Source organism: Pleurodeles waltl, chromosome 10 (genome assembly GCF_031143425.1).
Source record: "Pleurodeles waltl isolate 20211129_DDA chromosome 10, aPleWal1.hap1.20221129, whole genome shotgun sequence".
In the NCBI taxonomy this organism is placed as follows: Eukaryota; Metazoa; Chordata; class Amphibia; order Caudata; family Salamandridae; genus Pleurodeles; species Pleurodeles waltl.
In genome coordinates this window covers 239584981-239601216 of record NC_090449.1, presented here as the reverse complement: position 1 = coordinate 239601216, position 16236 = coordinate 239584981, and the positions used below count along the sequence as shown (strand labels likewise).

The following is a 16236-nucleotide window of genomic DNA, read 5'->3' as shown; positions in this document are numbered from 1 at the left end:
CCATAAAATCCTTGCTCTTGCCTACTCTGAAAAGGGCATCCACGGGGAGGTCTGTAGAAGATCACATGGGTCTTTCAAAATAACAAAGGGACAAATGCTACCTGGAGAACCTGAAGGGTAAATGAGAAGATGACATGGGGGGCCCCTCTTAGACCGCCCACTGGTTCATGTCTCTGTAACAAATGAACAAGGGTTCCTGAAATACTAGATTTAACATGTTTTAATTCAGTGACATAGACCACACTACCTTGACCCCTGAATGCCTATCGGTACTATACATTTGCCCTAGATGCGGGATATCCGAGGCTTCTTTGTCCATACGGTGTGGGCATGTCTTGACATTCAGAACTTTTGGGATGGCATCTCCACACAGGTCCCTAGCCTGACCGGAAGGCTGAACTTCTGAAAGCCCTAAAAGAAACTGGTGACAGATCTTAATATGTGTGACAGCGGATAGCTTGTTTAATGTGACAGATTCATGCAATGTGGTAAGTTTGAAATTCAAATCAATAAAAATATATTTTACAAACGTGACAATTGATATTGTTTTCTTGTTATTAAGTGTAAATGGGGAATAAGTGTATTTGCCAATCTAAAACTTGGGAAGCGGTCCATTCATCTGGGCATCTGGGCAGCGGAGCACTGGGACGAAACTACCGAATCTGTTAGGCTGACGTCAATTTCTAAAGCTGCAATACTGAACCTGGGCCTTTGTGGCAAGAACCACCTGTAGGCACTAAGAAAGATGAAGGTATGTGTGGAAGCTAAACACAAGAAACTCTTAGATTGCAAAAATGTAAACTGGAGGTGACGGTATACAGAGAAATACCAAAGTAAGATGAGCATAGAACATTAAGAAGTATTATTGTTTTAAGCACTGATTGTTATAATCGCCTCGTTCTACGTAATAGGTGGGCTGCTTCCACGTCTGAAAAGAAACTTGTACTTAGTTCAGTTTATTAGTTTTAAAGGAGAAATGTACAACAAAGGCTAAATGCATATGCGGGGTTGTGTTCCTTACATCGTTTCCTGACAACAGAATGAACCAAAAAAAAAAAAAACATCGAAAAAGAAACTTCCTTGTACAATTCACTTATTGCCCGGTCATCAAATTAGTTAATTTTGTGGCTTTTCCCCATGTATGTGCATACTTAAATCTCTGCTAAATACAGCTACAGAATTACTGCAGTTTACGGTGATCGAAATTCTCATTTGTCATAGTTATAAAAACTACTGTAAGTTTACTTCATTAAGTTTAGATGTAAGCACCCTATTTCGTAAGTACGATCATATCAATTTGGAAAATTGTGATGCCACAAAGATCAGTATTATTCACGGTTAACTAAACTGGAATTGACTTTAAGAATTAGAAGTCAGGCTTCCTTTTTGAATTTGGAGGAAGAGGAATATTGCCTCCTCTTATCAAACATTCACCCACCGTTCCAGCCTGTGCTGCAGTTTACAGGCTAGGACAAAGGTGGGGTGGACACCAGGAGAGGGACAATGAAGCATCCCTCATATCAAGACAACTGCAGGTTAGAGATGGTACATTGTCTACACGGGCCCAACCAAAATAACCATCAACAATTTAGTTTCCCTGTTAGAAAGTTTGGAAAAAAGTCACAGTACACAACACAAGACATCCAAGAACGAGTAAAGCTAAAATGAGCAACTATCTTTTCATGTGGCATCAAATTCACACAAAGCAGGAATATCTACCACTGACAGCAGCAGAAAGAATGTATTCACCCGAAGATCATACAGCACAAGCTAAACAGAATTCTAGGTGCCTTCTCCTTTCACAGGTGAGTACTCTCCTCCTGAACACGAAGATGGACAGTATTTCAACCTACACCTTAAGTACTCTCATCACCAACAAGCAGACAGGTAATCTTAAAAACCTACATTTGAGGAATTTCTACCTTGATTATACACAGATATTTCAAGAAATAGCTGAAGAAAAAAAGAATCTCACAAGGAACATTGTTTCATCCTACCAGAGTGTACACTCAATAGGGAACCGCACATGCTCCCAATCGATCATACACCATTCGTAACTAAGCAAGTTTTCACAAGCACATGCAAATGTGCAAGGGTGTAAACTGAGGAAATCCAGTTTGTCCAACACCCTGGTCCTCTCAACTAATCGATCACTGGGAGACAAATATATACATGCTGAGAGAAACAGCAGTTTAAAAGTTATATTAGTTTGTAACTCAATCACTGCATTGGCAATTAACCCCTTCGCTGCCAGGCCTTTTCCCCCTCCTGTGCCGAGCCTTTTTTTTGGCTATTTGGGGAAGTTCGCGCTTAGGCCCTCATAACTTTTTGTTCACATAAGCTAGATACGACAAATTTGCGTCCTTTTTTTCCAACATCCTAGGGATTCTAGAGGTACCCAGACTTTGTAGGTTCCCCTGAAGGAGACCAAGAAATTAGCCAAAATACAGTGACAATTTAGTTTTTTCCAAAAAAATGGGAAAAAAGGGCTGCAAAAGGCAGCTCGTGGTTTTTACCCTGAAAATGGCATGAACAAAGGGTTTGCGGTGGCAAGATCACCATCTTCCCAGCTTTCAGGAACTGGCAGACTTGAATTGGAAAACCCAATTTTTCAACAAAACTGACATTTTACTGGGACATACCCCATTTTTACTATTTTTTGTGCTTTCAGCCTCCTTCCAGTTAGTGACCAAAATGGGTGAGAAACCAATGCTGGATCCCAGAAAGCTAGACATTTCTGAAACGTAGACAACATTGTGAATTCAGCAAGGGCTCATTTGTGTACATCCTACAAGTGTTTCCTACAGAAAATAACAGCTGAAATAAAAACATATTGAAATTGAGGTGAAAAAAACAGCCATTTTTCTCCACATTTTACTCAGTAAATTTTTCCTGCGATGCCAGATTTTTTAAAGCAATATATCGTTACGTCAGCTGGACTCTTCTGGTTGCGGGGATATATAGGGCTTGTAGGTTCATCAAGAACTCTAGGTACCCAGAGCCAATAAATGAGCTGCACTTGCAATGGGTTTTTATTCTATACCGGGTATACAGCAATTCATTTGCTGAAATATAAAAAGTGAAAAATAGGTATCAATAAAACCTTTGTATTTACAAAATGTGCACAAGATAAGGTGTTGAGAAGCAGTGGTTATTTGCACATCTCTGAATTCCAGGGAGCCCATACTGGCATGTGAATTACAGGGCATTTCTCAAATAGACGTCTTTTTTACACACTGCCTTACATTTGGAAGGAAAAAATGTAGAGAAAGACAAGGGACAATAACACTTGTTCTGCTATTCTGTGTTCCCCCAAGTCTCCCGATAAAAATGGTAACTCACTTGTGTGGGTAGGCCTAGCGCCCACGAAAGGAAACGGCTCAAAACACAACATGGACACATCACATTTTTTCACAGAAAACAGAGGTGTTTTTTGCAAAGTGCCTACCTGTGGATTTTGGCTTCTAGCTCAGCCGGCACCTGGGGAAACCTAGCAAACCAGCGCATTTTTGGCCTAAAATAAATTTGCCCCTGCAACCTGCCCCGGGAGAGACCCTTGCCTACGGGGACGCTCCCCCTGCGTGACATTGGCGCAAAAAAAATATCCCCGGTGCCTAGTTGTTTCTGCCCCCCTTGGGGGCAGATTGACCTAAAATCGGCCGATTGGCCCCCAAGGAAGGCAGAAATGGTCTAAATACAATTTCCCCCCCAGGGGAGCGACCCTTGCCTAATGGGTCACTCCCCATCTCTAAAAAAGCAAACAAACAAAATAAATTAGCCCTGGCGCCTAGAGGTTTCTGCCCCCCCTGGGGTCAGATCGGCCTAATAACAATAGGCCGATCTGCCCCCGGGGGGGCAGAAATGGCCTAAAATAAATTTGCCCCCCCCGTTCCCCCAACCCCTCCGGAGAGCGACCCTTGCCTACGGGGTCGCTCCTCTTAAGTGACATTGGCGCAAAAAAAAAAAAAAGATCCCCGGTGCCTAGTTGTGACCTAAAATCGGCTGATCTGCCCCCAAGGGGGACAGAAATGGTCTAAATACAATTTGTCCCCCAGGGGAGCGACCCTTGCCTAATGGGTAGCTCCCATCTCTAAAAAAAAAAAAAAAAGAAAAAAGAAATTAGCCACTGGCGCCTAGAGGTGTCTGCCCCCCCTGGGGGCAGATCGGCCTAATAACAATAGGCTGATCTGCCCCCAGTGGGGGAAGAAATGGCCTAAAATAAATTTGATCCCCCCCACCACCCCAACCCCCCCCGGGGAGCGACCCTTGCCTACAGGGTCGCTCCCATTGTGTGACATTGGCGCAACCAAAAAAAAAAAGATCCCCGGTGCCTAGTTGTGACCTAAAATCGGCCGATCTGCCCCCCAAGGGGGGCAGAAATGGCCTAAATATAATTTGCCCCCTATGGGAGCGACCCTTGCCTAAGGGGTCGCTCCCCACCACTAAAAAAATAAATAAATAAAAAATACTAGGCCGATCTGCCCCGGGGGGGGGGGGGGGGCGGGGGGGGGGGGCAGAAAAGGCATTTAAAAAAATGCCCCCCCCTTGAGCGACCCTTGCCCAAGGGGTCGCTCCCCTCGCCCAAGGGGTCGCTCCCCTCATGCCAGTTTACTTTTGGAAAAGAAATCCATGGTGTCTAGTGGGCATTTCAAAAGCCGGATTGCTTTACAATCTGGGTTTTGAAATGCTCAGAGAGACTTCAAAAGGGAAGGAAATTCATTTCCTTCCCTTTGAAGCCTCTCCGGCCTCCTCCACGTGATCGGGAGAGAAATGCAAAGCATTTCTCTTCTGATTACACTGGAAGCTGAGCTTCCAGCGCGATGGGAGGAGGCCTCTGTGACAATCAGCGCGCGTTCGCGCACTGATGTCACAAGGTGGGCTTCCCCTTCCATCCCTGCCTTGGGGGGGGCGGGGGAGGAACCCCACAGAGGGAGCGCTAGCGCTCCCTCTGGGCTCTGTGCCCAGGACGTAATGGTTACGTCCTGGGCACAGAAGGGGTTAAAGTGTGACCAACACACAACGAAGGTCGACAAAACTACAACTAGACCATCACCCCCGCACTCAGCCCACTCCCATTCCCATTCGTGTAAATTCCATATCTAGGTCTCTGGATAAAGCAACACCATCCCTCTGCCTCTATTATGCTGTGGGAATACTTGGCTGCAGTTTTATTACATGCATGGATTCTTACAGTAAATCATTAACCTCGTAAATCACAGTGGTCATCATATCAAGACGACAACGCCATAAACATTATTTACAGTGTCATAACTCCTTCTGAGTGCCACACAATTCTTTATAAGATCATAAATCATGACTGGGAAATAGGTCATAAATCACAGCTGATAGGTCATACATCATCTCCCCCATACATTAATCATTTTGACATGATCCTAAGGACATTGCTGCCTGACAGGTCATAAACATCAACGGTTGATATGTCCTCAATCATCTCTGCCATGCATCAATCAAGCCCTTGTCATTTGCTTGTTACAATTCGGCCACCTGTTATTGTTGAGGCCATCCTCCATGCTGCTTTCTGGGGTCATATAGTTTTGAAGGGGTAGCCTTTTACTGCTGTTAGGCTCAACTCACTACTTTGTCTGTCCATTTTGTGCCATGCCAATCGGTGGGTCTGGGCTGCGAGTGCCGTGCTCCGCTTACTTCCCCATCTGCCTACTTACTCTGCCATAAGGCATCCCCAGGTAAGTGGACTTTCTCTGGCACACCACCCTCCGGTGTGCCTCCTTTACCAACCAACGTACCACTTTTACCGCCGCTCGTCTGCCTTCTCTGCTCTGCAACAATGCTGTTGTTCCAGTGTGGGTAGGTCTTGCATTTCTTGCATGCTGCCCCCTGCCCCACAAATGTAATTTCGGCACGGGCAACACAGTCCTTTTAAACCCCCATCCCAGTGCCCCAGCATGGGTGGGGTGGGGTTTCCCCACCAAACTTGACTTTGCCAGACCCTCATTGGCCCCAGCGGCTGCCCGCCCCACAAATGTAATTTCAGCAGGGGCAGCACAGTCCTTTTAAACCCCGTGCCCCAGCAAGGGTGCAGTGGTGTTTCACCATAGTGGGGTTTAAAACCAAACTTGCTTTGCCAGGCCCTCATTGGCCCAGTGTTTTTTCGCTACCCTTGCCGCACTTTTCTTTCCATTAAAGGGGGAGCAGGGTGGCCCTCCCCTTCTTGTTTTCCGCTAAAGCGGCTTAATCCAGTCATTCCTGGGGCCCTGGCGGCTGTTATTGCGCCAGCCCTTGATCCCCCCTTTGGGGGTGACCTCTGCCAAAACACACGCCTTAAAGTCACAGATTACCTTATAGACTACATGTTTTTGAGGCCTGAGGAGTCAATGATATTGCTTGTTACTGTGCTGGTGTTGATAAACAGATGTACAGGCGAAGGGGAAATTCCAAAGTTTCCACATGCTTCCGTCTATGACCGAAGCATATGTATTGGGGACGAGGGGGCAAAAGTCACAGCTCTGCTAACAACCCAGTGAAATGGAACATCAGATTAATGGTGGCGCTAACAGCATACCAATGTCAGCCATCCCTTTGCCATCACCCTAAGTACAGTATAACTACTTTGTAAAATGGGAAAAGAAAATATTTTCATGGTGGAAGGGTGATCATGGCTCAATGGCAGGGCTGAGTCTTAAAAGGAGGCAGTGCCTCCAACCCAGGTTTCACTTTGGGGTGGGGGGGAGGGGGGGAGTAACTTTTAGATCTCCTTAGTCCCATTATTAAATTGAGGTGTGATTTAGAAGAGAACCCGATTTACCTTGCACCACAGAGCTGGCAACTACCTGAGGACTACATAAAGGTTGCAGGAGTTATTTATGTGTCATTGCCTGTCCCTATCTTCGAAGCAGAACAGCAGCTTATTACGAAGCCGTAGCACACAACCATCCCCTTCCCCAGAATTAATTGAAAACTTGTCACATGAGTACCTTTATATTGCATGGGAACCACTGGCACATTGGAAACGCTCTGGACCAGGAGTGCTGCTGGCATGCGACAAACCTCCCTACTCACTGATGTACCCTACTAGATGTGCATCTTTGCCATGCGCGGCAGCCATACCAAATGTGTACAGATAGACCAGGGACACTCATGTCATATCTACCTACCCAAACGTGTGGGCAATGCCAACACATTCAGAATCCCGGACACATCGGCACCCCAGATATACCAATCAGTTTTTCTCTTACCTGGATGTTTTTTCCAATTTCACGTTCTAAACTGTTTTCGCATGATGTTCCACATGCTAATGCTAATCTGGGTTAGGTAAGGTTCCTGTAGCTGAGACGTTGACATATACAGTGACAATTGATTGACGGACTGATTTGCTGAACTCTGCTACTGATGTTGACATATTCATCTTTGTTATGTTATGCTGAAGCATTAGAGTGTATGCTTTCTCAAGTTCTGATTAGATTATGTTATTGGTGGTCACTAATGAATTAATCCCAAGTTGATTAAATAAATAAAGTTTGAATTAACCTCATGAATTAGTGCTGTAACTAATAGGGAAATAAAATTGCTAAAACGTATAACTGAGTTGTGGTAATTCATGAAATGTTGTCACTATTAACTGCTGCTTAATGTTTTGCTTAATGGTTATTGATCGAGGTATTTGAATATTGATGGTCATCGATTACTACATAGCTAGGATCACCTATGCAAATCAAAAGGTTCATCAACCTATACGTGTCCCCTTGTAAGTTCACTTACTAAGGACCAGGCGCGCTAGCACATCTAAGCTAAACTCAGAGCAAGAATGCTCTGAAAATTAAAATGGGAGCTTCCCTGGACATGAGTGGGAAGCAAATTAAAACGAGCTGGCCCTGGAACAGCCCCCCTCTGCTGTTGGATTCACCTTTGCAGAGAGAGCTGGTGGGTATGAGGGACTTAACACGTACCCACAGTTTAAGACGAACAGGCAAATACAAAAAAAAAAAAAAAATCTCCCCTACAGAAGAGATAAAAAGGACATAGCGTAATTATACAGTAGTTGGTGCTGCTCCCAAAGAGAAAAAGGCAAGACAAAGAGGCAGAACTGACCACTAGCAAGCAAGGATGTTTAAAGGACACTACAAACAACAAATTAAATAGCTTTGAACTCACAGTATAAGTATACTTAAAAGTATACAAAACGTCAAACGCTTACGCTCGACCAAAAAAGGCACATTGCGACTTGCACATGCCTTTGCGAGATGCAATGTACATTTCGCAGTCCATTTCAAATCCCTAGAAAAGGAGTGGTGTGAAATTGGCACCCCCCCTTCCTAATGATTCTCAACTGAAAGCAACAAAAGGCTGGGACCGCAACTGCTGTTGTAAAACACTGACTGGCTTTTAACACCAGAAACGCAGCGCTATTATTGAACAAACAGGAAGCTGTACTGAATTACAGCTTCCACTCTGCCAATTTTTTTCAATTGCAGGCACAGCTCATTTAAGGGACGGGCTGCAATACAAAAAATGTGTTGTGTGATTTTTGATGAAGGTGTGCTGTCCCATGCAGGGTGCAATTTGTGCAGTACTAGCCCTTTCTTGCAGGTTCACAAACGGAATCCTGTCTCAAAAATATTAATGGGGCAGCATTCTGCAAACCCTACCAAAAGTAAATTTTGTACTGCAACAGATCGCTACATCTGTTGCAGTGCAACTGCTTTGCAACACGGGGCATAGCACATCAGGCCCTGAAACTCCAGCATTCACCAAATACACAAAAAAAAATATTTTGCTGGAAACCGGAAGAATAATTGCCCGTAAAACATAGCATGAAGCTGTAGTTAATACCATATTCACTATTAACAATAAACCATGCCAATAATAAAGAACTGAAAACAAGCATCACTTTACTTGCAACATTTGTATAAATAGTTGTTAAACTGTCCCAAAATCATCTTCCTAACACTGCGAAACACTGTAAGCACGAATCTGTAAAATATCCAATACTAGAGAACTACAGATATATCTATATTTGATATTGATGAACACCAGTTAACGCATTCCACCCAAAAACCTTTCCTTAATACTGTTCATGGGGAACTGGACCTGTTTTGTTTTCTGTAAGGAGCAGTGACGGCCCCTGATTTCATTCTCCACAGAGGAACGTATACTGGAGGAGGAAATAAGTCCCTCTCAGTGAGTGTGAGGGCAATTAAGAAGAGAATAACAGCTTCCACCTTTAACTGGCAAAAAAAACAGACCACTGTCTATTATAACTAGCCCTAAAGAAGACATGATCTTTTCCATGGAATCCCAAGACCAATAATGCTGTGTAGTGGAGAGCAGGATCAATGCAGGAGTCCACTGTGGCAGCAACGACAGTCTGAAGAGCCACTGTCAGTGCAGTAACCAGTTCTACACTCTAAGGACCTCGATGACCAGAAAACAGTTCAAACCTTTCTACCAAATGAAGCCACTCCGATATCTCTTTCTGCTATGCTGAAGTACTCTCAATCCTTGAGTAACAAATCAAAAAACAAAATTACTCAAGTTGGTGGCGTCCAGAACTGAGGACCCTGTTTTCTACCCTTACATCCCACTGAATTTGTAGATTGTTATTTAGGTCACCGAATAAATATTTGAGTGCTACTTGACCAACATTTTTCTTTGAAAAACACCCTAATACTTCTAAATTAAATAAAAAAATCTAAATGGGGAAAAGTCGGAGCAGCCCACAACACCTGGGAGATTTCCAATGCGTCTTCACAGTGCACATGGGTACTTCGGTATCCGCAAATTTTCTTCAATGTAATTGTTACTAAAGAAAGGCAATTAAAGTTTTTGTCTTTATTTTTAATTACCTTTATGGTATTTCTTGAGTTTTGTGTTTGGCATTTCATTTGTGATTGAGCCCAATCGTTTTGAGATTTAAAAGTATTGTATTTATACTGAAATAAATAAAATGATCAATTTCCTACTGTCACAATCCAAAGTGCTGCACAAGGTAATATGATGGTTAGTACTACACTTACATATCTGAACGTGCTTCTAAGGAATGTGAATTGCAAGTAGAACCTGTAGAAATGGAGTTGGCTCACGTCCTGTAGTAAAATGACCACAATCCCCGAAAGATGTTTCTGGTTACGGATATGACACCAGCTGTGGACAAGAACAAAAAAAGACATCTATAATATTTCTAGAAAGGCTCTCGAGAATTAATACATATATGCAGTTCAACATAAGGCATTACAACGTCCTGTCTCTGAATTCCATATCACTTGAACATCTCTGTGCTAGTGCGAAATGAGGAGAGGCCATAATTTGTATAACACGCCCAGTCCTATCAAGCTAGGCTTCTTTCCACTGATACTGGTGAACTTCAGATGCTGAAGTTGCACCCCTTCTCTAAGAATTTATGTTCAACCCTTAATATAGAGACCACATTCTTGTTTCACTAGGCTTCAAGTTTCCTCCGCTACTTTAGTTATCAAAAGCCCTGGATGTATGGCAGAACATACAGAGCTTCCTCATTATCATGCAAATGATTGCATTACCGTCTACTGGAACAAAATATGTAAATTAGGTTCTATCAAGTTAGCTGAACCTCCGGTGCCATAGTCACAGTAAAAGTCTGGTTAAATTAGTTTCACATAAAACAAAACAAAAACTAATTACAGACACAAAACAATTTTGGGCCTAAAGTTTAACATTTTCTAAAGAAGATAATATCAGTCATAAAAAGATGACATCTGCCCAAAAGCAGGTAGAATTCAGTGGAAAAGGTTCAATATTGCACAAAGACAGTGTTAGATCGAAAGAGAGTATAACATATAAGTGGGGTTGTACTCTTCTTAACAAACAAGTTACTTACTCTCGGTAACACCTTACCTGGTAGAGATAGTATCTAGAACCAGATTCCTTACCTTTACATTTCCCAGACGTCAGAGAAGATTTTTCATGAGCAGTACCCCTGCATGCCAGTAGGTGGCATCAGTCGTGTACGCGCCGGAAGTGCTGTTGCATCACCTATATAGGCACCACTTTGCCGTGCTAACGCCAGTTACTTTATGCGGCTTTCTACGCCATGAGTGTAGAGCCATGAAGTGCACTGACACCACTGTGTCCAAACTAGGGCCCTGAAAGAGATCAGCCATAAACCTAGAAATCTGTGTGCAAACCAGGGAGGATGGATGGGTTGGTAATGAATCTGCGGCTAGCTATTGTCTCTACCAGATAAGGCATTACCGAAGGTAAGTAACATGTTCATCTGATAGCGACTTCTAGCAGCAGATTCCTTACCTTTGAAAAGATACACAAGCAATGTCGTCCCCGGTAGAGGGCTGCAGACAAATTGTAAACTAGGAAGTCCTGTGGGACCAAATGGCCAAAAATGCCCGTCCAGCAGGACCCGACTGTCCAGGCAGTAATGTTTGGTAAACATGGGCAGGGAAGCCCACGTTGCTGCTTGGCAGATGTTTAGGTCTCAGACTCCAAGTGCTAAAGCAATGGTCCAGCTTTAGCTCTGGTGAAATGAGAACAGTATTAGGATCCCACTGAGGCATAATAAAATGAGAAGGGGAAAACATAAGTACAAGCCCCATGAGAAACCTATTTACAAGAGGGGAATTAAATAAATAGGGTTGGTCAGGTAGCCACAAAAAACAGACAGAGCAGAAAGTGCCCAGAGCAGAGCCCTGCTGGGCAAGGGTAAGAATAAAAAAGAAGATTTTCAGAAAGAAAAGCAGAAAGAGGGTCAGTGGACTTTTCTGTACAATGTATTAAAAATGTCTTCCATCAGCAGGCATAGAGGGACGCCTGGCTGCCAGAATAGCATTGCAGACTTTGGAAAGAAGGTTGAACTGTCAACTGTCACCACTCAATCTCCATGCAAGAAGGCGGAGAGTTTACAGGTTCGGGTGGAGAACCCCCCTGCTGCTGTGACAGAAGATCCTCCCAAAGGAGCAGTCTGATCGGAGGATGTATGCGCATGTTGAAAGGATCTGGATACCAGACTCCCTGTGTCCAACCTGCAGCAACAGGCATGACTTGGGTCCGGTTGTTCCTGATCTTCTTGAGAACTCTGGAAAGAGGTGGTACGGGCGGAAAGGCGTACAGGAGGCCTGAGCTGCATTTGAGAAGAAAAGCTTATCCAAGAGAGAGCTGCCTTGCTAAATCCAGCTCGCAAATCTGCTGACATTGCGCATTCTTAGTGGAGGTGAACAGATCTAACTAAGGCTGTCCCAACTACTGAAATAGAACCTGCAGATGGAGATGCCATTCATGATTTGCTAGACGGCAACGGCTGGGTTTGTCTGCTCTGACATTCAGAGAACCTGCCAGGTGTTGAACCACCACAGAAATGCCCTGCTGTTGAGGATGAGGATGAGATGGGTTGATTTGGAGACATGTTTGGCATGTGCATTAATTGGTCCAAATCATAGATTTTTCCTCTCACTACAGCCACTCACAGACCAAAATTTGATTAACCCTTGCGATGGAGCAACAGCTCGTCTGATATATGGGGATTACATTCCAGAGAAATAGACGCCAAATAATATTAGAGAACAATGGCCAGTGCTTGCTAAATTAACCAAACAAACAGAGAGATGGATAATGCTCTCGCTGTCTGTGACAGGGCAAATCGAATTGATTAAAATGCTTGTGATACTCAAGTTTTTATACTTCTTTCAAAACATACCATTACAGGTAAACCAAACCTTCTTTGCCAAATTAAAGACAACTCTAACCCATCTGGTGTGTGGGGGACAGAATCTGAGCCTCCACTGGGAGACACTAACCCTGCCGTTTGGCAGAGGAGTGGGGGAAGGGGGAATTCACGGTACCAGACACCTGGAAGGATACTACCAGGCTGCACAGTCACAATATATTTCTTACTTATACTGCAAACATGAGGCCCCTCATGTTTCAATAGAGCACACTTAGGTGCTGCCGGATGACCTGCAGACCTGCATGACAACCAGTCCCCGAGACCAACTGGGCACATTCAAACAGTGTGATGTGGAACGTGGTCCATCTTGCATATGCTGGAAAGGGCCAGTCTTGAGCACCTCTACTCCCATTATTTGCCTCTACTAGATAACCCCCATCGCCCTGCCACCCAGGACTAGACAGTGAGGGAAAGACTGCAAAGAGCTGAACAGCAAAGGGTGAGACAGCTATTTGAAGACGGAGTTCTCTTTATTCTTGACCATTTCTGGGCGCACACAGCAACCTCGCCTCTTGACATATTCGTCTATATGAGCCTTTGGCATGCAGACTCCTCTGGTTGGCCCACCTTCCCTAGGGAGCCCTCCGAAGTTCCCACCACTTACCCAGCCACTTCAGAGGCCTGGTTCACCACGCTTTACATAATGTACACAGAGACATGCACAAACACTGACCTTAGAGCACTGGAGAAATGGAAAATTGACTTGACCCAAGATATAGGTTTAGAGGTTTGGAAATACTGCTCTGCTCAAATCAAACTTGTCTCAATTAACTACTAACACAAACTAAGTCATTTCAAGTTTATTAACAGAATATACTGCAACCCACAGCACTTACACAAACTATACCTGGAAAAATCAGCATAGTATCCCGCTGACCCTGCAGGTTTCTTTCACCTGGCACGACCAAGCAGCAGGCCAATTGTTTCTTGATGCTGCTGGTTGAGTGGCCCGGCCATACAATTCTGAACTGGTTGAAAGATGCTTGCCTCTCAAGGGAACAGGAGGACAATTATGCAGAATTACAACACCCCCAACTTTGCCCGTGTGACATATGGAAATGCTTCAGGATGTACCAAGCTTCGAAGACTGAAGGCAATGACTAGCAAGACCTCATCATTCATGCTGCTTAAAACACTTTTATGGAACTGCACCTTCCATCTAGTACCTGGTAGCTCACACAACCAATTTCTGTTTAAAGGTAGCTTGGCTTCAAGTAGCACCTTTATTGGGGCAAAAACACAATAAGACTCACTAAGTAATGTCACACACAGCACAGTTCTGATATACGTGATGTACGACGATGTGTACTGATTGAATTATCTAATGTTGAAAGGGGAAATTAAAAAAAAAAAAACAACAACAACAAAAACAGACCAATTGGATGAATAGGGCTGACTGAAAGCACTGAATATATGCGTACATATATATTTTAATTATGGTATTGTTTGAAAAACACAAGACTGACTAAGCTGCTACAGCTATCTCTAGGTCTGACCTAAACAAACTATATACCCAGCCTAATCTTAAAAGAACAAAGTCCAAAAACAGATCTTTTTATAATGTTTTAAGATTTCATGTGACTACCAGCTCTGATATTTTTAGAAATGCATGCCCAAAAATAACTGTTTGACAAGAAAATCTAAATATTTATAAAGACATTTCGGATCTTAGTCCAGTTAAAACCTTGGAGGTGGCAGACTCAGAACCAATAAGATAGTGGATCAGTCTTCATTTAAGCCTCTGTCTCTCAGAGGCTTTCTACATATTATTATGTTACTAAGCTTTATAATAGTCCCCTGTGAGCAAAAAAAAAAGCACTACATCCTCACTTGGATCCTTCTCATCCAACTCCCTAAGGCGGGCTAAACTGACAGTTTCAGTCCCTTATTGAACTTAACATTTGTCTAATCCTGCTCAGGTTGGTTTCCTACTTGACAGAGGACCCAAATCTTTGTACTTGATAACTCAAGGATAGAGTCCCACCTAAGGCACACTGCAGATCTACTCCTCAATCTGTTTACAACAGTGGATTTAGTCAATCATATAATTTTGATGTGCAAATGTCCAAATTAGGCACAAAGTATTCATTAATGAAGATATGGATCACTCCTCTATTGTAATTCACATCTACTTTCATTCGTAATATTTTTGGCATTCTGCAGGGCTCAGCCCCGGCATCCACATCAGCAGCCTTTAATGTCTCTGGTAAAATAATTTCTTTGGGCCAGATGTATGACCTTTTGTTTGGCAATTTTCATCTGTTTGGGAATCGCAAATTGCGAGTCGCAAAACAAAATGTACAAGAGTGTTAAGTAATCTGTTTGAAATTCCCAATGGGGTCGCAAATGACCTACCTCATCAATATTCATGAGGTAGGATGCAATTTGCAAACACACTGGGAATTGTCACACTCACAGGGATGGTGGCCAGCTGGAGACAGCAGATTACCATGTCTCTGACTGCTTTATAACTAAATAAGTTTTTTTAAATGCAGCTTGTTTTTCTCCAAGAAAAACGGGATGCATTTAAAAAAGGAAAATGAAAAGTTTTCTTTTCAATGTTTTCAGAGTAGGCAGTGGTTTGTGAGACCATCGCATGCTCTGAAAGAATATTTTCGCTACCATTAACAAAGGGTAAGGGGTCCCCGTTTATGAATGGGTTAAAAAGGGGTCCCCGTTTGTGAATAGGTTAACACCAATTTGAAATTGGTGTTAACTACAATTGTTTTGAGACTGCATTCACGGTCACAGAACAATCATACATACTATTTAGATGCAGTATTTGGAAGGAACGCCCTGAACACGTCCCTTCCTAATTCCGAATCACAAAACCCATATTGCTATTCAGTAACAAGTAACCAAATCGCAATTTGGGCTTTGTACATTCCAAAAAAACATGTTTCTAGTCAAAAATTGACCAATTCTAGGTACTGGGCCGTTTGCAACTAGAAAAATGCTTTGTACTGGTGGTCCTTTGTGTCTGGAATAACAATGCAGATGACACCGAACTCAAACTCAAACCGATGAAAATAGAACTCCTGATAAAAGTCTTGCCACCTCATTTGTGGAACACCTACCCGTGGCAATCGGACAATAGCTTTTGCACATTCCATAACACAGAAGTATTAACTTGAGAATACTGTTTAATCAATGCCTCTCTATGGAACCGCAGGAGATGGGGCAGTAATAACGTCACTTGTGGTCCTGTGTAAACTGTTTCTCTATCTCACACATCCACAAACATTGAGCACCTTATGTGCCATCACTTTCAGACTATGGGAAGTGGATTTATTTAGCCAAACCTATTTTTTTAATTCATCAATTGAACTTTAAAGTTAGCATAACAAAATAATACCAAGCTAAAAAAATAACTAAAACGCACAGTACCAGACCCCAGTGGACATTACCACATATAGATCGGTCACCCCTAGGCCCTGGAGGAAAGGACCAAATGTGCACCTATGTCCTCGAGCACCCCAAGTCTACTGCTTACCTGTTTGCTTCCTAGCCAGAGCCTGCAGCTTGTCTTCAAAAGCACCATAGTAAAC

The 16236-nt window shown here is 43.2% G+C and overlaps 1 protein-coding gene across 5 annotated transcripts in view; it reads right to left on the bottom strand.

The window, feature by feature from the left end:
* REXO5 (RNA exonuclease 5) overlaps positions 1–16236 on the bottom strand; it is a 567496-nt gene that overhangs the window by 346093 nt on the left and 205167 nt on the right. For all 5 annotated transcript variants that reach the window (XM_069210276.1, XM_069210273.1, XM_069210274.1 and 2 more), the window contains one exon: positions 9993–10119. Coding sequence is in view for 3 of the 5 variants with exons in the window: in XM_069210273.1 (XP_069066374.1) it covers positions 9993–10119 (127 nt within the window). In the remaining 2 variants the exon portion in view is untranslated. The remainder of the gene's footprint in view (positions 1–9992; positions 10120–16236) is intronic.